This window comes from Delphinus delphis, chromosome 19, assembly GCF_949987515.2.
Source record: "Delphinus delphis chromosome 19, mDelDel1.2, whole genome shotgun sequence".
NCBI classification, from domain to species: Eukaryota; Metazoa; Chordata; class Mammalia; order Artiodactyla; family Delphinidae; genus Delphinus; species Delphinus delphis.
The window spans coordinates 7,742,315-7,766,575 of record NC_082701.1 but is presented as its reverse complement, the minus strand read 5'-3'; the positions used below and the strand labels follow the sequence as shown (position 1 = coordinate 7,766,575).

The 24,261-nt window shown below is 54.7% G+C and overlaps 2 protein-coding genes across 7 annotated transcripts in view; both read right to left on the bottom strand.

Moving 5' to 3' along the window:
- ITGB4 (integrin subunit beta 4) overlaps window positions 1-2,938 on the bottom strand; it is a 31,132-nt gene extending 28,194 nt beyond the window's left edge. For all 5 annotated transcript variants that reach the window (XR_009517064.1, XM_059998002.1, XM_059998003.1 and 2 more), the window contains exon 1: window positions 2,395-2,938. The gene's annotated coding sequence lies outside the window, so the exon portion shown is untranslated. The remainder of the gene's footprint in view (window positions 1-2,394) is intronic.
- Window positions 2,939-12,664: 9,726 nt separating this feature from the next.
- Window positions 12,665-24,261, bottom strand: part of SAP30BP (SAP30 binding protein) — a 34,023-nt gene continuing 22,426 nt past the window's right edge. For both annotated transcript variants that reach the window (XM_059996371.1, XM_059996372.1), the window contains 7 exons: window positions 20,025-20,113; window positions 17,807-17,898; window positions 16,917-16,977; window positions 16,485-16,536; window positions 15,049-15,107; window positions 14,130-14,214; window positions 12,665-13,860 (listed from right to left, as the gene is read on the bottom strand). In XM_059996371.1, coding sequence (XP_059852354.1) covers window positions 13,679-13,860; window positions 14,130-14,214; window positions 15,049-15,107; window positions 16,485-16,536; window positions 16,917-16,977; window positions 17,807-17,898; window positions 20,025-20,113 — 620 coding nt within the window. In that variant the 3' untranslated portion in view covers window positions 12,665-13,678. The remainder of the gene's footprint in view (window positions 13,861-14,129; window positions 14,215-15,048; window positions 15,108-16,484; window positions 16,537-16,916; window positions 16,978-17,806; window positions 17,899-20,024; window positions 20,114-24,261) is intronic.

Here is a 24,261-nt window from a genome sequence, read left to right as displayed (position 1 = left end):
AACATTATAAAGCAACTATACCGCAGTAAAAATTTAGGGGCTTCCCTGGTGGCGCAGTGGTTGAGAGTCCGCCTGCCGATGCAGGGGACACGGGTTCGTGCCCCGGCCCGGGAAGATCCCACATGCCGCAGAGCAGCTGGGCCCGTGAGCCATGGCCACTGAGCCTGCGTGTCTGGAGCCTGAGCTCCGCAACGGGAGAGGCCACAACAGTGAGAGGCCCGCGTACCGCAAAAAAAAAAAAAAGCAAGCAAATAAATAAAAGATGGGTAGCCTGCTGAAGAGAAGGGGCTGGCCATAGCCACCAGGCCGGCAGAGTTGACGTTAGGACCCCCTCCTCTTTCTCTAGAGTCACCCAGCAGCCCAAGACTATGCCATGCCTACTGGCCCTCCCTCCTTGGATCTTTGCTCAGTCCTTGGCTTGTGGGGCAGGGGCAGCCCCAGGCTCTGGGAGACTGAGGCCCCCAAATGGCTGGGGAGAGCCGGGGGCGGGGGGGCATTGCAGGAAGGCATTGCCTCCGTCGCTCCAAGGCAGGTGGCTCCCAGGAGGCACTAGCAGCTCCAACACATCGCAGGCAGAGCCTGCTGGGAAGGAGCCACCCTCTAAGAGGGGCCTGGGGTAAGGGAGCTCTGAGCCAGCCAAGGGGGTGCTTCTTGGAGGAAATGACTTTCCTGCAGCCTTGGGGCATAGGCACCACACCCACACACTACACAATATAGGCTGCCTTACCCAGGCTTCCCAGGGGCACCATTACATACACAGGTACAGACACTGGAGGGCCCAGCCCAGCTTTTACTCACCCTCCTGTGCCCCCAGGCTGGGCACACAGTGGGCAAGTGCCCAGCACTTCACGTACATAATTGCCACTTAATCTGTACAGGAACCAGTGGGGATGGTTGCATTGTCCCCATATCCCGGGTGAGACCCGGGCAGCGCACACCCCCCACTTAGCCTTCACTTTATACTCGGAGGCTCTAAAGTGGCAGCTGGGGACTAGTTCTGCACTCAGGAGTGTTGTGTTTGACTCAACTTGTGTTTAAAAAGTTTGTTGTGTTTTTTTTTTGGCCTCCCTGCACAGCTTGTGGGATCTTAGTTCCCCGACCAGCGACTGAACCCGGGCCCCGGCAGTGAAAGCGTGGATTCCTAACCACTGGACCACCAAGGAAAATCCCTAAAAAGTTTTAAAAGTAGTTGTTGGTGTTAAAAATAATAAGGTTTCACATAAAAGTTAGGATCGTGGGCTTATTGGAAGAGGTGGCTGGCCGCGGCGGGCTGGGCAGAGCCCTCGGGAAACGTTCTCTCCAGGCTACTCTGGGTCCCCAGGCTGCGAGGGTCTTTTTAGGTACCACCCGGGGCCCGGAAGTATGTGATTGCCACCCGGTGTTATCACATCGCGGCACACTCAGGCCTTGCAGGCACAGGGACGTGCATATTCTTGGACACACACTGTGACCCACGTGAACGTAGGCTCAGCGCTCTCCCCATACCCGCCCTCCCTCCCACCCACGGGACCCCTGTTGCATGTCTGCACCTGCCCTCCGTGGTTCTCTCCCTTCCTGCTTTCCTGGCCCTTCTGCTGCTCTATTGCCCACAGAAATCAAGGCCAAGGAGATAGGCACTCCTTCCCTGCTGTCCTTCCGGCTCTCCTCTCCCCACTCAGCCCCCAGGATGGAGCCCCTCAGTCTTCACTTCCAGCTCCTTCCGAGGCAGCAACAACCATGCCCACACTTGGGCTCAGGGTGTGGCAAGACCATGCGGGAGAAGCAGGAGCCCTGCCGCTGCCCTCTGGGAGCCATCTAGAGGCCCCCCGCCTACAACCAGAGGCCCACCCGGGGCTAAAGGGGTGGGAAAGGGGGCTGGCTCTGGAGGAGTTTACAGTGGTGGGCACAGCCTCCAGGGGTGTTGGATGAGGTCAGGAGAGCTTCCTGGAGGAAGGGTGTCCTGAGCTGACTTTGGGAGGAGGGCCAAGAGAAGAGGAGAGTCAGGGATTCCCCAGACCCCAGACGGACTGTGGCACCGCACAGCCAAGCCGGGAGGGCCTCTGCCTCTAGGTGGGCTTCTTTTTGAACCCCAGAGGGGCCCAGCCCGGTAAGGCTGCCAGCCACTGCCTGGCCCCTGCCCACTTCTCCCACATATCCACCCAAGGGACGGGCGGCCAGCCTTCAGGAAGGAAAGAGCCGGGGAAACAAAAGCCACCCGGCCCACCAATCAGCTCCCCGCGGGTCTGCCCAGTTGGGGTGCGCGCTCACTTCCTTCTTCTCCCCTCGGAGGTCCCTGAATGAGCGCCCAGTCCCGGCGGCCCGAGGCACTGGAGGGGAGTGCGGTGTGCGGAGGGACTGCCTTCCCGCCCCGCGCCAGTGCCCCGGCCGCCTGCCGCGGTCCGAGGATGGACCTACCTTGGGGCTGACTCGCGCCCTCCCCGCGCTGGGCTCCGCTCGGCGGCTCCGGAGGCGGCGCGCGGGCGAGCCGGGACTGTCCAGAGGACGGACTGCAGGGAGGGCGGGCGGCGGCGGGAAGGGGACCGCTTTATGGGCTGGGCGGCAGGTAGGAAGGAGGAGCTGATGAGTCAGGCAGACCGCATTCCTGCGCGCGGCGCGCACCTGTCGGGGCAGGAGCCGTGCGCTAGCGCCTCCGGACCGCCCCCCGGAAAAGGCTGCGGCTCCCGCGCAGCCCGGCCCCGCGCCCCGACCCACCGCGGCGGGGGCGGGGAGGAGCCACCCCCTTCTCTCCGGCCCCGGGAGCGGCACCTCCCCTCCCCACCCCAGGCTGCAGACTCGGGTGCTGGGCTGCCCCGGGCTGGGGGTGGCCTCTTAGCCTCCTTCTCGGACTGCCGCCCTCTCTCCTCCAGACTGTGAACCATCCCCACTGCCCTTGGGAGCCATCTAGTTAAAGCCGCAGACACACAGCCCGGCGGCGATCGAGCGCGCGCACCGCTTCGCTCCTCCCTGCGCCAGCGCGAAGGATGGGCCCCGGGGCTGCCCCAAGCCAGGTCAGCCATTCACCGGGTCTTCTCGGCCTCTCCCCACTCTCCAACGCACGCACGTGTGCCCAGAGGGAGATCTGAGCAAGGACTGGTTCCCTGAGTGTCTTCAGGCAAGCTAATTGAACCTTCTTAAAGTGTCAGTAATACCCATCAAGAGGCAGCACCCACCTGACGTGGAGTAGGCACTCGAATCGTTACAGCTGTTCTTGACAAGCTGGTTCACAAATCTGACCCCTCCAATCCTCTTTCAAGTGCTGCTGGTTAAGTGTGTTCGAGCTGGACCCTCTCAAGTTGCTCCCTGACCTCAACTGGGTGTATTTCTCTGGCCTCACCTGCCAACAATGCTGGACAAAACCCGATTGCTGGCAGCCCCCCACCAGCCACCAAGCAGCTTCAAGCCAGCATGCTTTTTGCAACCTGGGGCTGTTTTGCACCAGGCTGGTCCCTTTGCTTGGGATCCTCCCACCCCCAGCCCAGCCTGGTTTATCCTCCTTATCCTTGAAGGCATTGTGCTGATGTCGCAGCTCCAGGGAGCCTCCTTGACCTCCTAGCGCTGGATTACGTTATGCGTACCCCCGGGGCATGTTTTTTTTCATGTAGTTTGCCACATTGATTTGAAATGATCTGTTTAGGGGTCTCTTCCCCGTTGGACTGTGAACCCCAAGGACAGACATAGTCTAGCACATCTTTTGATCCCCAGCACCTACCTCAGTGCCTAGCACGTAGCAGGTGCTCAATAAACATGTGGTTGACCCAAATGGGATTGCCACATCGCCTCCCTGAGCCTCAGCATTCTCATCTGTAAACAGACGCATACACCACCAACTCTGAGTGACCATGGGAGCAGCTGGGACTGGATGTGGACGGACTGTGGACACCAAGTGCTCACTGCCACTGGGCGAGCCACAGACACCACTCGGCCACCTTGCCCAGTCATCTGAGATCTGCTCTGCACGGGTCAGGAGCTCAGAGAGGCTGCCTCCTGGATTCGAGAGCTCTGTGGCAGGAGACCCAGTTTGGTTGGGGTACCCAGGTTGTGCCCTGTGGACCTGAGTTACTCCAGCAGGCTGGAAAACACGGGCTCAGAGAGCAGCCTGTGACACCACCCATTAGAAGGTTGGGGTAGGGGATATGCACCCCACTGTGGGGGGTGGCTGACACAGCCTCCTAGAGAAGGAGACCCTGGCCCAGAGGCAACAATGCCACAGACCCCACTGGGCTCAGCAGCCCCTTCCTCTCCTCATTCCAGACCCTTTTAAAAATGACTAGGGAGACTTCCCTGGCGGTCCAGTAATTAAGACTCCAAGCTTCAAATGCTGGGGGTTCGATCCCTGGTCGGGGAACTAAGATCCCACGTGCCCATGTGGTGTGGCCAAAAAATGAAAAGTTAAAAAAATTTTTTTTTAATTAAAAAAAAAATGACTAGGGCGGCTGAAGTCTGGTATCTGCTGAGATGAGACATGCACCCCTGGGAGGCCCATAGAAGAGAAGCCGTGAGTTTCTTTCTTTCTTTAAAAAAATTAATCAATTTATTTATTTTTGGCTGCGTTGGGCTTTTGTTGCTACATGTGGGCTTTCTCTAGTTGCGGCGAGCAGGGGCTACTCTTTGCTGCGGTGCGTGGGCTTCCCATTGCAGTGGCTTCTCTTGTTGGAGAGCACGGGCTTTAGGCACGCGGTCTTCCGTAGTTGTGGCACACAGACTTCCGTAGTTGTGGCTCACGGGCTCTAGAGCACAGGCTCAGTAGTTGTGGCGCATGGGCTTACTTGCTCCGCGGCATGTGGGATCTTCCCGGACCAGGGATCAAACCTGTGTCCCCTGCATTGGCAGGCGGATTCTTTTTTTTTTTAAGATGTTGGGGGTAGGAGTTTATTAATTTATTCATTTTTGCTGTGTTGGGTCTTTGTTTCTGTGCGTGGGCTTTCTCTAGTTGTGGCAAGCGGGGGCCACTCTTCATCGCGGTGCGCGGGCCTCTCACTATCGCGGCCTCTCTTATTGCGGAGCACAGGCTCCAGACGCACAGGCTCAGTAGTTGTGGCTCACGGGTCTAGTTGCTCTGCAGCATGTGGGATCTTCCCAGACCAGGGCTCAGAACCCGTGTCCCCTGCATGAGCAGGCAGACTCCCAACCACTGCACCACCAGGGAAGCCCCGGCAGGTGGATTCTTAACCACTGCACAACCGGGGAAGTCCAAGCTGTGAGTTTCTTCAGGTTTCTTTGAGTCTGGAGTTTCATTACCTGGAACCTGTGTGTGGACCTTGGGGGTCCATGAACCATTTGAGATCACGTGCAAAACTCAAGGTATCTGACACTGGAATGTGGATTTGCTGGCAAGAGGATCCTTCCCTTACACTGAATTCCCAAACGGGTACTGGCCCCCAAAGGGTTAAGGAGCATTGTACTACATATTAATTTTATAAAAAAATAAAACAAAAAACCCCATTGTCTCATTCTGCAGCCTTAGGGCCAGAGTGAGCCCGGTATGTAGTGGAGTTTCCTTCTGCAGGCTTTGCCAAATAGCTGAGGTTCCTGGAACAGGATGGAGAAGCCCAAGAACCTCAGACTGCACCTCCTACCTGCCTGTCTCATCCTGTGGCCTCTGGCAGGCCAGACTTGCTCCCTCATTAGTTCAATCGTTTATTCATTTAACAAGCATTTAATGGGCTCTTATGCCAGGTGCTGGGGATCCCCAGAGGAATGATACACACCACCTGCTTGCTTCACGGAGCTCAGTTTAAACCATGGACCTCCAAAGCAGGCTGCATATTCTCCAGGGATATGCCACGTGATCCACTATATTTGCTTGACAATGTACATCACTTATTGGCAGAGTGGTACCCATTTCTATAAATAAACAACTTAAATGATAAATAGACAGTGGATGTGTGACCAGAACAGTTTGGTGAGCTGTCTAGAGACCTTGTATCAACCCCCACTACATCTGATTGTTTTATCTTTCTTACTCCTAAAACAGTCTTTCCCCGACCCACCCACCCCCCAAAAAATTGACCTTTTATTTTTATTTTTTAAAAATTAATTAATTTATTTTTTTGGCTGCGTTGAGTCTTCATTGCTGCACGCGGGCTTTCTCTAGTTGCGGCGAGCGGGCGCTACTCTTCATTGCAGTGCGTGGGCTTCTCATTGTGGTGGCTTCTTTTGTTGTGGAGCACGGGCTCTAGGTACGCAGGCTTCACTAGTTGTGGCTCGCAGGCTCTAGAGCACAGGCTCAGTAGCTGTGGTGCACGGGCTTAATTGCTCTGCAGCATGTGGGATCTTCGCGGACCAGGGCACGAACCCGTGTCCCCTGCATCGGCAGGCGGACTCTCAACCACTGTGCCACCAGGGAAGTCCTGGACTTGATTTTTTAGCCTCCTGTAAACTGGAAGTTAAGTCTAAAAGCCTGATTAGATTCAGTTTAAACTTTTTTGTCAAGGATGGTCAGAGGTGGTGCTGTGTTTCATTGGGTGGCGTGTGATGTCAGCTGCCCCCTATTAGTGATGATTGAGGAAGTGACCACCATCTCTCTCCACTGTAAAAATACATTTTCACTTTATGATTAAGAAGTAATTAAGAGGGCTTCCCTGGTGGTGCAGTGCTTGAGAGTCTGCCTGCCGATGCAGGGGACGCGGGTTCGTGCCCCGGTCCGGGAAGATGCCACATGCCACGGAGCGGCTGGGCCCGTGAGCCATGGCCGCTGAGCCTGTGTGTCCGGAGCCTGTGCTCCGCAACGGGAGAGGCCAAAACAGTGAGAGACCCGCGTACCGAAAAAAAAAAAAAAAAAGTAATTAAGAGGGGGTAATGATGTTTTGTCACCCCGCCCGTTTCCCAACAAACTTTCAACTGAATGGGTTTTAGCATCCATTGTTGATCCTTGCTTGAATCAATTATTCTTTGGGGGTTGAAGAGTAGTGATATTCCATTTCTACGTTAATAGAAGGTATCCTTCTAATTTTAAAAAAAAATAGGGCTTCCCTAGTGGTGCAGTGGTTGAGAGTCCGCCTGCCGATGCAGGGGACACGAGTTCGTGCCCCGGTCCGGGAAGATCCCACATGCCGCGGAGCGGCTGGGCCCGTGAGCCATGGCCACTGAGCCTGCGCGTCCGGAGCCTGTGCTCCACAGCGGGAGAGGCCACAGCAGTGAGAGGGCCGCGTACCGCAAAAAAAAAAAAAGAGGTTTCCTTCATCAACTGGGAGTGAATTATGTGTCTCCAAATACACATACACAAAGGGTAAATGCTTCTTTCCTTTTTGAGTTACACAACTTTAAAAAATTACAATGATTGCTACAAAGCAACCCCAAGGGACTTCTTCCCTGGTGGCGCAGTGGTTAAGAATCCGCCTGCCAGTGCAGGGGACACAGATTTGAGCCCTGGTCCTGGAAGATCCCACATGCCGCGGAGCTACCAAGCCCGTGCTCCACAACTACTGAGCTTGTGCTCTAGAGCCCGCGAGCCACAACTATTGAGCCCGTGTGCCACAACTACTGAAGCCCACACACCTAGAGCCCATGCTCCGCAACAAGAGAAGCCACCGCAATGAGAAGCCCACGCACCGCAACGAAGAGTAGCCCCCATTCACTGCAATTAGAGAAAGCCTGCGTGCAGCAATGAAGACCCAACACAGCCAAAAATAAATAAATAAACTTAAAAAAAAAAAAGCAACCCCCAGAAATGTTTTTACCTTGTGCGAAAAACATAACATATGGACTTCCCTGGCAGTCCAGTGGTTAAGACTCTGTGCTTCCACCACAGGGTACACGGGTTCAGCCTCTGGTCGGGGAACTAAGATCCCGCATACCGAGCGGCACGGCCAAAAACCCCAAAACAAAACAAAAAACCCCACCATTACATAAATGTTACCATCTTAATTAGTTTTCTTTCTTTCTTTCTTTCTTTTTTTTTAATGTTTTGGCTTGCGGGATCTTTGTTCCCTGACCAGGGATGGAATTCAGGCCACCACAGTGAAAGCATGGAGTCCTAACCACTGGACCACCAGGGAATTCCCTTAATCTGTTTTAAGTGTATAGTTCAATAGTGTTAAATATGTACACATTGTTGGGCAACAGATTTCCAGAACTTTTTCATCTTGCACTCTGAAACTCTATACCCATTAAATAGCTCCCCATTTCCCCCTCCCCCCAGCCCCTGATTAATTATCATTCTATTTTCTGTCTCAGTGATTTTGGCTACTCTAAGTGTCTCATGTGAGTGGAATCATATACTATGTCTTTTTGTGTTTGGCTTATATCACTTAGCATAATGCCCACAAGGTTCGTCTGTGTTGTAGCATGTGGCAGGATTTCCTTCCTTTTTAAGGCTGAATAATATTTCATTGTATGTATAGACCACATTTTGTTTATCCACTCATCTGTTGGTGGACATTGGGTAGCTTCCGTCTCTTGGTTATTGTAAATAATGCTGCTATGAACATGGGTGTGCACCATACCTTCCAGACCCTGCTTTCAGTTTTATCGGACATAAACCCAGAAGTGGTGGATCACACGGTAGTCCTATTTTTAATTTTTTGAGGACCACCATGCTGTTTTCCATAGCAATTGCATAATTTTATAATCCCATCAACAGTGTGCAAGGCTTAATTCTTTTAACTATGAATTTCAGAGTAGAGTTGATATATTCAACTCAAATGGTGGCAAATACATTTTTTCCTTTCTTTTTTCAAATACGATGCATGCATGGATTTTCATTTATTCAATAGTTTACAATTGTGATGTTGCGATATAATAAGTAATACCTATTTGGTCTTCGTCCATGGTTTTTTCGAACAGCTCCGGAGCAATAAAGGTGAAAGGAGAGTCTTTGTTATTCATAACAAGCCCCTTTCAACCACACCAGAGTTCATGTTAATGAGGTGACTTTTGGAAAGCCACTAAGGTTGGGGGGCACTGGTTGTCAGGGGAACCAACCACGTGATTAGAGAGTTGAAACTTTCAGCCTCAACACTGCCCCACTCTCACCCCAACCTCCACCCACCTCCAGAGAAGGGGGATGGGCTAGAGATGGCGTTTCATCGCCAATGGCCAACGATTTAATGAATCATGCCTAGTAATGAAGCCTCCATAAAAATCCTAATCAAAGTGGGTTCAGATTGCTTCCAGATTGCTAACACATGGAGTGCTGGGAGGGTAGTGTGCCCAGAGAGAGCACGGGAGCTCCACACCCCTTACCCCATACTGTTCCCTATGCATCTCTTCCTTCTGGCTGACCCTGAGTTGTATCCTGCTGTAATGAACCAGTAATCTAGTAAGTAAACGGTTTTCCTGAGTTCTGGGAGCCATTCTAGCAAATTATTGAGCCCAAGCAGGAGTCATGGGAACCTCCAATTTATAACCAGTTGGTCAGGAGTAGGGGAGGCCCAGACAGGCAGTTGGCCTCTGAGTAGGGAGCAGTCTTGTGGGACAGACCTGTGGGGTCTGGGCTAACTCCAGGCAGCTGGTGTCAGAACTGCTTGGTTGTGGAAAACCCATACATTTGGTGTCAGAAGCGTTTTATGATGTTGTGAGTAGCAGTGTATAGGAAGCAAGGGAGTTTTTCCTTTTTCACAATAATTGGCCAGTGGGAGATCTCTTCAAACCTGCTCCTTTGACCTTTGAAACACTCCTTGCAGTCCTCCCTGCTTTCTGGGACAAACTGGCCCAGTCCCACTTAGATTTCTAGATCAGCTATTTCTCTCCAAGGAGCCCTGGCTCCTTTTAGTGGGGAATGGTATTAGGTATCAAGATTTGGGTGCTACATGTGCTCATTCCTACTGGCGGCCATTGCTTCTGGGTCCTTTCAAAGGACATAGCTGGGACTTTTTTCTTATTTTTGAATCGTGAGTTCATCATCTTTTTTTTAAATATATATATTTATTTTTGGCTGCATTGGGTCTCCGTTGCTGCGCATGGGTTTTTCTCTAGTTGCGGTGAGCGGGGGCTACTCTTCGTTGCGGTGCACGGGCTTTTCATTGCGGTGGCTTCTCTTGTTACAGAGCACAGGCTCTAGGCACGCGGGCTTCAGTAGTTGTGGCATGTGGGCTCAGTAGTTGTGGCTCGCAGGCTCTAGAGCATAGGCTCAGCAGTTGTGGTGCACGGGCTTAGTTGCTCCGCAGCATGTGGGATCTTCCCGGACTAGGGCTCGAACATGTGTCCCCTGCATTGGCAGGCGGATTCTTAGCTCCTGCCAAGATACTTAGTCCCTGAATCATGAGTTCATACTGATGTTTCCAATTCAAATTTAAAATGAAAGATTTTACTTGTGTCTCTTTCCTCTATTTTTTGTTTTGTATTTCTTCCCTTTCTTACACAGAAGCATATTCTATGTACTGTTCGGCACCTTGCCCTTTTCATTTTCTCTCTCCTGAATATCACGCCAAATTTGGCCACAGAGATCTTCCTCATTCTTTTTTTTTTTTTCCTAATTTATTTATTTATTTATTTTTGCTGTGTTGGGTCTTCGTTTCTGTGCAAGGGCTTTCTCTAGTTGCGGCGAGTGGGGGCCACTCTTCATCGCGGTGCGCGGGCCTCACACTGTCGCGGCCTCTCCCGTTGCGAAGCACAGGCTCCAGACGCGCAGGCTCAGAGGTTGTGGCTCAGGGGCCCAGTTGCTCCGCGGCATGTGGGATCTGCCCGGACCAGGGCTCGAAGCCGTGTCCCCTGCATTAGCAGGCAGATTCTCAACCACTGAGCCACCAGGGAAGCCCCTTCCTCATTCTTTATGGTTCAAAGGGCCTTACTTTTTAAAATTTTTTATTATAGAGATTTTAAACATACATAAAGGCGCTCCTCCTCATTAGGGAGGACGCCCACACCCTTTCTCTCTGGGTGTGTATCTCTGCCTTGCTTCTGTCTTAAAAAAAGTTTCTCTATGTGCTCTCCAAAACAAAAAAACCCACAAAATTAGAGAGTACCCATCACTGAGCCTTATCAACTGCCAACATGTGGCCAATGTGCAGCGGGATGCTGTGAGGTTGGCACATGGATTTGGAATTTTCAGTCCAGTGGCCATGGGGGCAGGGACCACTGCTCCCTCCATCCCTCCAAACACCTGGGCACTTATCTCACACCAAGCACTTGGGACACAGCTTTGTTGGATTGTGTTGTTTCCGCTCATAAGAGAACCGTGCCTCAGCCCAATGTGTGGACAGAAGAGTTAAGGCAGTAGTGTTATCAGAGATGTGGGAGCCCTGAGAAAGGAGCAACTAACGCCCAGGAGAGTCAGGAAGGGGTTAAGAAAATCTGAGCTGCATCTTGAAGGTATCTGTGCACAGGTAGGGAGTGATACAAGGGCAATGGTGAGAAAGTTGGGAGAAGCCAAGGATGGGGGCGTGGGCAGGGTCAGCGGTGGGAGGGGTGTGGAGGGGGGAGACTGGCGAGGTGATGAGAATGCTGGTGGCCTTGCCTGCCAGGCTGAAGTGGAATCTCCTGAGGACAGCGGGAGGGCACATGACGTGGCCAGAGCTGGGGTGCAGGAAGATGCTCCCCAGAGCCGGACTGGAGCTTGGACGGGAGTGGGAGAGTGAGAAAGACAGCAGATGAGGCCGAAGCAATCAGTGAACTGAGGCAGCAATAACAATGGTGGGGGAGGGGTTTCTGAAGTGACCCATTGGTTGTGGGGTAGAGCACAGGGGTCCAGGATGCAGCTGTGAGCCCTGGATGATCATGATGACATCACCCAAGATGAGGACTATAGGAGGAGGGTAGGGGATGTATCGGTGGGTGGGAGTAGGGTTCAGCTTGGACAGGCGGTTTGCAAGCAGGGACAGAGGACTTTGGACCTGCGTGCTGGGGACACAGTCCCCAGGGAAAGCTGATAGCCCGCCCCTGTGGCACCCTCAGGGGAACTAAGGTGGGCAGGCACCAATCCCGTTTAAAGACCTTCACCCCACTCACAAGGCTTGTAAGTGCAACAGCTGCCGACTCTGGGCTGCCCAACCCCAGACTGCGTTCACTCCCCAGGGCCCCAGCGGCTGGGCCCCAGCGGCTGGGCCCCGCGGGGGAAACAGTCATTACTGATCCCACAGGACAGCTTGACGGCCAGGATGGGGGTGCCCAGAGCACAGTCAAAGGCCAGGACCCTGGCCAGTTTTATCATCTCTCGAGTTTGCTTCCCTCCTTGGTCTAAATCAAGAAGGAACTGGATTGGCCAACAACAGACATGTGTAGAGTACTTTATAGTTAATACAACTTTTGCATAAATCATGTCATTGATTCTCCACAACCACCTTAAGAAGCTTTATTACCGTGATCTGACAAAGAAGGCTTACAGAAGTAAGGGCCCAAGACACGACTCAAACTCGTTTTAAACTGGGACCCAGAGCAGAGGTGCTGACCCCGCTCCTGCTGTCTCCACGGTCCCACGCTGCCACCCACACAAGCTCCACGGGGCCCTTGTGGAATGAGGGGCCCCTGTCGGAGGAGGCTGCAGGGCAGGAAGTCCCTTCTGACCCGGGGGACAGCAGCCCCTCTCTTCAGGGTTGCAAAGTCTTCACAAAGGAGGAGAGGAGGAGAACCAACCTCTTCTGGTGCCGAGTGTGTGTTTGTGGGGAGGGGGCGAGTGTGACTCGATCTCTATTTTGGGGACCACAGGGCAGGGTTGTCACACCCCTCTGGTCATGCAACAGTATCGGGCACAACTTCGGGACCACCTTTCTAACCCCCCGCCCGCCCCAGGGAAGCAACCCTGCGCTTCACGGCCCCCGCTTCCTTCTCTGAACGCGAAGCCCTCCCGCCGGAGGAGGGAGCTGCCAAAGCGCAGGAAAGGCAGACCCGTTCTCTCCGGCCTCAGCCTTGGCCTCCAGGCCTGGCAGCGGCTGGGAAATCTGTTTTGGCCCCAGAAGGAGCCCGGCGGCCACTGGCGCTGCCCGGGTGCTGCTGTGGGGCAGAGATAACCGGCACAGGAAGGGTGGGGTGGCGGGAGCCTCCCAGGAGCCGGGTTTCACGTAAACAATGAGCGGCTGCTCAGCCGTGCCAGGAGGTGACTCATCTCCCCACACTGGGCCTGCTCACACCTCGCTCCCTCCCTGCATGGGCTGGAGGTCAACCCCAGCCCTCCTGGTCACTGGCTTGACTTCAAAAGCTGGGGTGTGTCCAAGAAGCGATCTGAGGAGGGCTCAACTGCACCCAAGGGAGTAGAGGCCTGGGCTCCTGCCTGAGGACTGGCTGAGTTGCAGGGTCAGGGTAGCAGACAGTGGGAACTGGGGCCTCCCCTGCTCTCGGGACCCTGCCCGCCCACGCCAAGAGGCGTTCACTGGGAATGACCTCAGTGACTTCCTGGGCCACCTTCTCTGAGCAGCACCGCAGGCGTTGGTCATCCCCGTCAACCCTGCCAATCCCAGCCAAGAAGATGGGGAGGACGCTTGAGCTTCCACGTTTGCCTGAAAACAGACTGCAGAAGAGGCCAGTGCATCCGAGATGCTGAGATGTAAGGATACGGTGCTTTTAACAGGCGGCAGACCCCACAGCATGGAGGACACTGTCCACAGTGCCCCACTCTGCTGCAGCAACGTCTCTTCCAGCTGGAAGGCTGCATGGAGTCTCCTCTCGGGGTGGCACCCGGGGAGCAGGTCCCAGTCCTGAAATATACAAAGTGGCGCCTCCCAGTGGGCATAGGTCACCGGGCTGCACAGTCTCGTCAAGCCCCAGAGTGGCTCCTCCCCTTGAGGGAAAGGAGAATGTCCGAGCCACCCCGAGCTGGTCCCTCAGGTCACTGCTTGGCCTTCTTCACGATGGTGCCCACGGCAGAGATAACGGTGGTCTTGGAGCCACTGGCACTGGTGGTCACTGTGACGACAGCGGGCAGGGTGGCCGTAGTGGTGAGGATGGTGGGCTGGGCTATCGTCGTCACCGGGATGGCCGAGTCCCACTTGCTCTTTCTCTTCTGGGCGTCTGGGGTAAGGCAAGAGAGAAGCCAGATCAACTCCAACCACAAAGCAGTGGCCCTTCCCAGTAGGCCGGCAGTCAGAGCCCAGGGGGCAGACACTGCAGGGCCCCTAGTCTCAGAAAGCCAAGGGGCAGCCAGTGAACGGGGACCCCGCCCCAGGCTCCAAAGCAGGCTCAGCACAAACCACAGCGAGGCCAGGCCCTGTTCCCCAAAACAAGGGAGGGAAGCCCTCGCTCCGTCTGCGGAGCAGCCGGGAAGCGGAGCCGCCGTCTACCTGCAACAGCTGTGCTGGCCGTGGCGGTGGTGGCGGCCGCGGCGTTGGTCGTGGTCCCTTTCTTGGTGCCCGTCACAAACTCTATCTAGAGGGCGAAAGAGAGACAAGCGTTAAAACCCGTGTAAAGCTGTGTGTCCACGTCATTCTGCCACCTGTCTGCTCCCAGGGGACAGGAGATTGGCACCACACAGGAGGCACTGAGAATCAGCTCGCTCTGACTGTCCAGGGGTAGGAGAGGTGTGGGGGAGGCACTCGAACGGGGTTTAATCCCCTGAAGAGAGCTTCCCCAACAGACATCGGGCCCCTCCCAGCACCACTGTGTCTCTGCGCTTGGGCACCCCTGCCCGCCGCCCCACCTCAGGCCCAGGCCCCCGCCCTCACACTCCGTGGGAGATGGTGCTGCTTGGGAAGCAGCGTACTCAGGATCCTAAAAGGAGGGGTCGCCGGGCCATGAGACCTACAGGGAAGCACTAAGGCAGGCTGCAGAGGTCAGCTCTGGAAGGCACAGCAGAGCGCTCTGGGAAGGAAATCTCTGCCTCCGTTCAGGCCAAGAACACCTAACCTATGACGACAAAGGGAGAAAGCCCCCGGGGGGGGGGTGGTGTGTGTGTGTGTGTGTGTGTGTGTGTGTGTGTGTGTGTGTGTGTGTGTGTGTGTGTGTGTGTGTGTGTGTGTGTGTGTGTGTGTGTGTGTGTGTGTGTGTGTGTGTGTGTGTGTGTGTGTGTGCGCGCGTGCGTGCGTGTGTGTGTGTGTAGCCTTCAAATCCAGCACAGGGAACACCTAAGGCTGCTCAGCGCATCGTCAGGCGATGAACCAGTGGTTGTGGGGAGAGCAGCCTGGACGTCCCAGGGCTTAGCCAGCAGGACCCGTGCGCTCCAAACAGCTGCTCTCTTCATCAGGACTGCCGGCCACCACTTACTTTGGTTCGCTCCTTTTTGGCCTTTTCCAATTTGTCCATTTCAATCTTCTGGGCTTTGGCTATGAAGACAAGACGGGCAGTTACACAAGCAGCCGAAACAACTCCCACACGAGGAGGTACTTCAGGCCGAAGGACTAGCACCTGCTGCTTCCCTGGGGCTCTTGTCTGAAGCATCCCTTTGTGATGGGCACAGTCAAGCGCCAGCGCTCGGCCAGCAGGAAGCAGGGGCCTCAGCCTTAAAGGCCCCGAGGCTGGGGCTGTGCACGGCCGTCCGGAGGGGTCAGCTGTTCCCAGCTTCGGCTGGCTGGGAGTGCTGGCCTAGCGTGACTACCTTCTCAGCGACCAAGAGCAGCCAGAACCTTGGATTTTTATTTTTTAATGTATGCATTTTTTTATGCATGTATTTTTAAAAATAAATTTATTTATTTTTAATGTATTTTTGGCTGCGTTGGTTCTTTGTTGCTGCGCATGGGCTTTCTCTAGTTGCGGCGAGCAGGGGCTACTCTGTTGTGGTGCGCGGGCTTCTCATTGCGGTGGCTTCTCTTGTTGCGGAGCACGGGCTCTAGGCGTGTGGGCTTCAGTAGTTGTGGCTCGCGGGCTCTAGAGTGCAGGCTCGGTAGTTGTGGCGCACGGGCTTAGTTGCTCCGCGGCATGTGGGATCTTCCCGGACCAGGGCTCGAACCCATGTCCCCTGCATTGGCAGGTGGATGCTTAACCACCGCGCCACCAGGGAAGTCCCTTAATGTTTTTTTTAATGTACGTATGTATGTATGTATTTGCTGCACCACGCAGCCCATGGGACCTTAGTTTCCTGACCAGGGATTGAATCCACGCCCCCTGCATTGGAAGCTCGGAGTCTTAACCACTGGACCACCAGGGAAGTCCCTAGATTTTTAGATAAAACGTTGTCAACTAATTCAAATTAAAGCAAGACAAAACTCATATGGGCCAAACAAAACACACCTACAGGCCAGATCTGGCTCACAGGCTGCTGGTTTGGGACCAGGCATCCGAGGAAATGGGCCCTTTGAAATTCCTCCCAGTTCTCCCAGATGCGCCCCTTCCGAGATTGCTGCACTCCCACTGGCCCCTGCCTGCGACACCGTCTACACCTGCTCGGCCAGTCTCTGCACCTTCAAACCTCACCTCAGACCTGGTTTCCTCAGTGAGGCCGCCCCACCCCTGGCCCAATTAGGTGGCCCTGCCTGCACGCCCACCATCCCCACACCTGTCATCACTGGATCACTCCTTTAATCCTGTCTTCTGCGCTGTACTGTAAGCCTCATAAGTCAGGGATGGGGTCTGGACCTTTCAAGGCTGTATACCCAGCTCCTCAGACATGGCCGGACATGGAGGAGACCCTGAAATCTGTGCTGCCTGATGACTGGATGGATATACAGACGGATGGGTGAGCAGGCAGACGGACAGCTACGCACCTAATGCCTCATAGTAGGAGTCTTCGGACCAGCCATGGGGGTCAAACATATCCTGAAAAAGAAAAGGTTAAAGCTGCAGCAAAGGTTAAAGTGCCTTCCCTGGTCTTTCCATGGATCTTCCTGGCCTGGAGTCTCCTGCCTTCAAGGGCACAGGGGCTCAGCTGTTATCCCTGGTCTCTAGCCAGTCCTCCTTAGGATTATGAGGGCAAAGATGCATTTGTGCACAGGCTGTTCTACAGGGCACAGCGAGTCCATGCTCAGGCCCTAGCCAATCAGAGGCCCCGGGACTCAAACAAGAGAGACGGGGACTGCGCTCCTCAGCTGGCAGTGCTGCAGTGTGGACCTTTCCGTGGTGCCAGGCTGGATCCAGCGGGATGAGCACAGGGCCCTGGGTACCCTCTCTCACCCTCAGCCTCTGCGGGTGGGACATACCTTCGGGTAGTTGGTGCCGAGCTCATCAATCGCACAGAACTGGATGAGTTTCTCATAGATGCTGAAAGAGGAAAACCACAAGGCGCTGAGCAGGCCTGAGACCCGGGGCCCTGTGTGGCACCAGATTTCAAGAGATCAGAACCATTTGGTGCCTGGGCTCAGGTGAAGCCTTTAAATCCGGCCGAACTGTTCTAAGCAAGCTTCTGGATGGAAGGGGAAATGTCCACTGGCTTGACATTAAAAGTCACTTCTGGCCCTCCCGCCTCCCAGAGAGAAGGACTGGGGCCAGTGGCCAGGAAGAATATGGTGTCGAGGTGAGGGCTGCAGTTTCTGTTCTTAACCAGACAGCTGACCTTCAGTGTGTGTGGTTTGGTCGGGGCCACCCCACTTAGGCCCACAGGGGCCAGGGCAGGTCTCGGCTATCCGCACACGAGGCTCTTTCCTGGGTGTGTCACTTGCTTGAGCACTGGACGGAGTAAGACCCAGACACAGTTCTGTTTCTCAAACCTCTCGCCTGCGCACAGAATCAACCACTTTCTAGAGGTGGGAGGACCTGGGGTGATCATCTGGTCCAATCCCCTCATCGAACAGCAGCGGACACTGAGGCCTCGAGAGGCCACATGCTCTAGGAGCAGCGTGGGAGCGAGAACCCAGCCAGGCGCCCCCGCCCAGCCCAGGCCTCTCGGCTTCCACTCTGCTTTGCGTGTTCGATCTGGCTCTTCCACGGTAAGCGGTAAGCCTCGGCGAGGGTAATGCCGAGTGGGTGATGGCGCTTTTGGGCTCAGGTGTGATCTGAGCTGGGCCTCTCCCTGCCACCTCCATGGTGGCACCCCCGTCCCCCATCCAATATCAACCACCCAACTGACCCTGCAGGCTCGTGGGAAACTCACCTGGGATTCCGAAATTCCTTCTTCCTTTGGATAATGTAGTTCATATCCATTCCCTCCTTTATCTTCCGCTCATAAAGCTTCTGGATCTTGTCCTGTGGAAGAGAAACAGAAGGATGACTATGACAGAACCCCACCGCCTAATGATCCCAGTCTGTGGTCACACGTGCTGTGTGGACATGAGGACCCAGGAGAGCCACAGAGCCACGTGAAGCCCTGCTCTGGCCATACGGTCTTTCACCACCCAGCCTGTGACCAGCACCGAGCACAGATAAGATAGATGGAGACCAGTCTGCTTTTGCTTTGCTCTCTTCTGACCCCCTTTGGGTGGTTAGTAGAGGGAAGAATAAGAAGCTCAAGGCAGAGAAGCCACAGCGAAGACAGTGAGCAAATCCCCACTTGGTTAATCAGTTCCTGAATCACCTGAAGAGGTTTCAGGCTTCAGTGCTGATGGGCAGGGCTGAAGGCTGGTATTTAATTTTACCATGGGGATGAGTCCTCAGCAGGAGATCCAGGAAGGCGGGAGTAGAGGTGTCACAAGCCTCCCCAGTGTCCTTTGAGGGGCAGCTCACAGATGGCCGGTCCCCACCACTCTATCAAGAGGCACCGTCAGGGGTCAAGAGGTCGTTTTTCATCCAAACTCCCCTCCAGGCCCCTACCCTGGCTCAATGGGAAACAGAAGAACCACCTGGCAGTGATCTGGGCCAGTGCCACAAGTGTCCCCAGGCCCACAGAGATGAAGTCCACAACAGATGGCATCAGGGCTGTCTGGCGCGTGAAGAGGCCCCAGGAACCCGGGTCTCAGGGCAGAGCCACCTCTGAGGAGCAGTCTTACCCAGGAAGGCTGGCGCTGGCCCAGGTAAGGGTCACTCGGCCGCCTCCCCCACTAGCAGCAGCTAAACACAGACCGTCCAGGAGGAAAACATTTGGGGCACTCTTCACCTGCAAGAGGAGGCGGGCAGGCTGGGAGGGCCTGAGCGAGGCCCTTTGGGCACATCAGGAGAGGTGACCCACTCCCTCTGTCGGAAGCCAAGAATGGCTGGAGGAAGCACTGAATTGCAGAGAGAAGTTCGTGACACATTTACCAGGGCAGGGAGAAGCCGGGTGCGCCACGCCTCCACATTATGTCTTTAAGGGTGACGGAGGGCAGCCTATCCAGAAGGCTTGGCAGATGGAGGAAGATCTGTATTTTACACAAGACTTTTCTGTGTCTCCCGGGCCGTCAGACGGGTCCTCCTGTTTCAGATGAACTAAAACGTTTGCTCAGTGTCATGGTTTCTACCACTAGGAGGATCGAAAAAGGAGAAATACTCTGGTCTTGAAGGCTGGGCCGCCTGTCTCCGCCTGGTGGACTGCTGGAGAGCTCTTACAGGCTGTGGACTGTTGCCTGGCGCAGGGGTGACTCGATGCTGGGCGGGTGGTAGGTGGCGGTGGTGGGGGACGACCTCAGCAAAGGCAGGAGACTTCCGGGAGGAGAAGACACAGTGAGCCGCATCTCCAGCCCCAGGTCCCTTTAGTCACCCGTCCATCAGCGTGCTGCGGGGGCTTGGGGTGTGGCCAGAGGCACCAGTAGAACCTACAGGATCAAAGGTAGAGCAGGTGGACCGGGCACCACTCTGGGGGCAGCCGTGCATGTCTGCCCTACTGTCACAAAGTCTCCTTCACAGCGGAACGTGCAGAGGGACAGGGAGAAACAACCACCGAGGCTGACCAGGAGGTGTAATCCCGCTGTCCCCTGAGGTCCTGCTCCCAAGGGAGTGACCGCACTCAACGTTCCATCTCCTCAGGTCAGGTCTGCACCAGGTTTCGTCAAACAAGAAGCCAGTGAACTGGCATTTTAGGAAAACGAGGACTGAAGTTTATGCATATCCGTGCTTGTGCTTTTGCACTTCTATTTGTTTATTTTACATTCTGACAATCCCTCAGTTTCTTAGCAAAGTTCCTTCCGAGACGGTCCCATTGGCTCAGGGTTGCCCAGAAGAGGCATGTTGTTTTCTCTGGTAAGGACATCACTTAGGGCAGCTAGGGGCCCCGGCTGAAGCAGCAGAGGGTGGCGCTGTGTACAGTGCAAACTCCTGAGAGCAGCCTAAGGGAGGTCACCAGGACTGCAGGCTCCTTCCCACTCGGGCCATCCAGAAGCTTCTTAAAGTCAGACCGAGCCAGACACCTGTCCCAGGCCTCCTGGGCTACATGGGCCTCAGCAGTCGAGCACTGTGCTTACCTGTAAGTGATTTGAGCATCTGCCGGGGGGCTCGGGCGGGATCTTGATTTCATCAGGTGACATGTTCCGGACTCTTTCAGAAAAGGAGGCTGTGGAAAGAACAGAGAAGAATTCTGTGGGTGGGTGGGAGGGTTAGGGTGGGGGACAGACATGGACAATACCCCCCCACCGCAAAAAAAAGGCCGATAAAACATTTTCAAGGAGGGATACACACTATGAAACAGTAGAACAGGGTGTTTGGAGTAGCACTCCGAGGGGGTGCATGTGAGTTGAGATCAATTGACCAGAAGGAGCCGGCACGTGCCAACCCAGGGGAAGAGAAGGTCAGGCAGAGGGCACGAGCATAAAGATGGCGTGTGGCCAAAGGCTATGTCCTGGGGTGCGCTGGTGGATGTTTAACACCCAGCTGGGAGGTGGGGAGGGGCACAGCCACGACCTGCAGCATCTGCCCATTTCTGTGGTGTAAATTCTCCCCACGGCTAATGTCAAGCTACCAATGTGAAGTCGCTGAACTTGAGGCTGGGAAGAGATGTGCACACCGCTGGCTCATAACGTGACCAGATCCAGCCCCCCAGGGGCTCTGCCCCTGAAACACCCTCCCAGAATTCCGGAAACTCAGAGTTGCTTGGCGCCATCCTTCTCACCTCAGGCTCTCCTACCGAGGCTACAGGAGCAGTTCAGGGTTCCCTAGGCTTCGGGACTCAAAGCACTCAATACTGCCTTGTGCATAAATGACATTTACAAAAGGACCTGTTGGTTATTAGCTTAGGGCCCTTTAATGTTTTCTTAAATTAATTAATTTTTGGCTGCAATGGGTCTTCGTTGCTGCACAGGCTTTCTCTAGTTGTGGCGAGCAGGGGCTACTCTTCGTCCCGGTGCGCGGGCTTCTCATTGTGGTGGCTTCTCTTGTTGCGGAGCTCGGGCTCTAGGCACACGGGCTCAGTAGTTGTGGCACGTGGGCTCTAGAGCGCAGGCTTAGTAGTTGTGGCGCACGGGCTTAGCTGCTCTGCGGCATGTGGGATCTTCCTGGACCAGGGCTCCAACCCATGTCCGCTGCACTGGCCGGCGGATTCTTAACCACTGCGCCACCTGGGCAGTCCATGGCCCTTTAATGGTAAAACCAATCAACCCGCTCTCGGTCCACTTCGGTCCACTTCGTTCTTGGGAACAAAAGGTCTGATTCTGAAGTGAAGAACCACAACTCCCAGGGGGCAATTCCCTTGGAGATCCGCCCCTGCCCACCCAAGCTTCTCTCTCTCTCCACTCCCCTCCGTGCTGCCCCTGCCCACCCAAGCGTCTTTCTCTCTCCACTCCCCGCCGTGCTGCCTCTGGCCACCCTTGCGACTGCAGAGCTGTGCTCTGGATCACTCAGACAATGTGCTGTTTGTTGTAAGATTCTGTATGTGCTTTTAAAACGTTCTCTCATGAAAAGGACTATACAGTGAGCAAACAGCAGGCGGAGTAGGGTGGGGCAGGATGAAAGCAAAGAATGCAGAATCCAGCACCAGTGACACCCGCAAGTACTGACTGGGTACCCCGTGTGCCTGGCCCCAGGCGAGACTTCTAAGCCCCAAGTGGCTGCCTGGACTGCCTGGGGATGGCCTAGCGAGCCTTCCCATTCTCTCCCAAAGCTGGGTTAATATTTTCTTAGCAGATAAGGTGCTTTGATTTCTGCTTCGAGCTTCACTAGCCTCAGCTGCTGCCCAAGGAGCCTGCACACACTGTAAACACTGAGGCTGGGGCCCAAGCCCAGGGACAGTCTCCTAACCTGGATACACGTGCCGATTCTCACTGTTGGTGGATTCTCACTGGACGTGCCCCAGGAACAGAGTACTAGATCTGCCATTTTGAGTGAAGGGAAGAGGACAGAGACTGGGTGACAGATCCTGCTGCGGACTGAGACACCAGTGCAGCCCGGGAGCAGTTTTCACCACAGAACCATGCGCTTCTCTTTGCCCAGCACCCTCCTCCTGTCTCCTGTCTCCTGAAGCAAGGGACACCCAGATCTGGCAGGAGTTCAATCTCAGCCTCACTTCCTCCTTCCTCCCAGCTCTGGGAGAGGCAGGAGGTCAAAGCCTGAGGCTCAAGCAGGCTGCAGAGGCCGGCGGAGAGCGGAACCAGCTGGGGTGTGCGCTGGTTCTCGCATTTCTTAAGCATCAGCAACAGAAGCAAGGGGGGCTGGGGCAGGCTTTGGGCCGCAGCAAAGAGGGTTAAGGCTTCCCTGGGGCGGAGAGTGTGTGTGCATGTGACAGAGAAGACAAAGAGTGCCCTCTGGCATTTGCCAGGAAAGCCTTTTGGAAAAACAGGGTGTGGCACTGTTGCCATTAGCAACCCAGCCACACTTGGGCTCAAATGGTATACAGTGTGACAGGGAGAGGGAGAGCCCCTCCTGAGCTTGTGGGCTTGGAACTGGGCTAGGAATGAGAAAATTCCTCGGGAGTAGCCGGCAAATGAAGAGATACTTTCAGGAAACTCGGTACAAGTTTACCTCACAGATTTCAGGAGCAATCTTTCTGTGATTCTGCCTCTCCTAAGTCTCAAAATGAGTCGAAAGCAGAAGACATCAGACCCACATATATGGCGACTGAGCAGCCAGCCTCAAACCACCTTCCCTGGAAACACACCGAGACGTGTATCCAGGCACGTGGGGGCAGCTCGCGTCTGCGGCTCTCCAGGTCTGCCTGGGGTGTTCTCGGCAGGCAGCCACATTCAGGATCCGAGAAGCCTGCCGTCAGCACGCTTCACCCCAGGTGCGTGCGTGCCCAAGTCCCAGAACAGTGCTGGTATCCAGAGTTGCCAGGTATAAATCTGCGAAGGAGTAGCTAGTCAGCTGGGCTTCTGGAATGGCAGGAGTGAAGGGATGCCTGGAGGTATTGTGGGGCTGGAAGCAGGAGGCAGCAGAGTGTCTCTGGCTCACTAGAGACCCAACTGGCTTACCACCCACGGCCACTGTTCCAGGCCCACCCACGGGGCACCAGTGGGGCAACTGGAGGGGATGGCAGGACGCCCAGGCTCAGCTCTGTCAGGCAGCTACAGCGCTGGGGAGCCCTGGGCCAGCTTCTCTGCTTTCCTTTGCTCCATTAAACCTGGGGCTGTCTATACATATGAAAACGCTGCCCACACCAGCAGAGCAACCCAAGTCTCACATCCAGAGGCATGAATAAAAGGAGCTGGGAAAAAAAAAAAAAAAAGGAATAGCTGAGGGGCCTCCCTGGTGGTGCAGTGGTTGGGAGTCTGCCTGCCAACGCAGGGGACACGGGTTCGAGCCCTGGTCCGGGAAGATCCCACATGCTACAGAGCAACTAAGCCCGTGAGCCACAACTACTGAGCCTGTGTGCCACAACTACTGAAGCCCGCGCACCTAGAACCCGTGCTCCGCAACAAGAGAAACCACTGTGATGAGGAGCCCGCAAGCAGCAACGAAGACCCAACGTAGCCATAAATAAATAAATAAATAAAATTTAAAGGAAGAAAAAAAAAGGAGCTGAGTTCAGGCAGAGGGGCTGACAATGACGGTCCCATGAGCAGAAGCCACTCTGCACAGGTCAACTACTACCTCCTCAGTGAGAAATGGGAAGAGGAATCCAAACTCTGAGGCTTAGAGCTCCACCTGTGTCCTCTGTGGGTGACTGGATTCAAGAAACTGCGGTGGAACTCTACAACGAGATAATATTAGCAAAAAAAAAAAAAAAACTATGGATATTCTCAAGGATGTGGATGGGTCTCAAAAACACTATGGGAGGGACTTCCCTGGTGGCGCAGTGGTTGATAATCTGCCTGCCAATGCAGGGGACGTGGGTTCAAGCCCTGATCTGGGAGGATCCCACATGCCGCGGAGCAACTGGGCCTGTGAGCCACAACTACTGAGCCTGCGTGTCTGGAGCCTGTGTTCCGCAACAGGGGGCCGCGACTGTGAGAGGCCCGCGCACCGCGATGAAGAGTGGCCCCCGCTCGCCGCAACTGGAGAGAGCCCTCGCACAGAAATGAAGACCCAAAACACAGTCAAAAATAAATAAACAAAAAGGTAATGTGAAGTTCTTTAAAAAAAAAAAAAAAAGGTCTAAGAAGTTTATAAAAAAAACACAGAACACTATGGGAAGTGTAAGAAACTAGAAAAAACAAGCAAACAAACAAAAAAGCAACAGAAACCCCCCCAACAAACTGTGATTCCATTTGTATCAATGGTTCTCAACCAGGGGCAATTCTGCCCCCCAAGGCAATATCTGGCAGTGTCTGG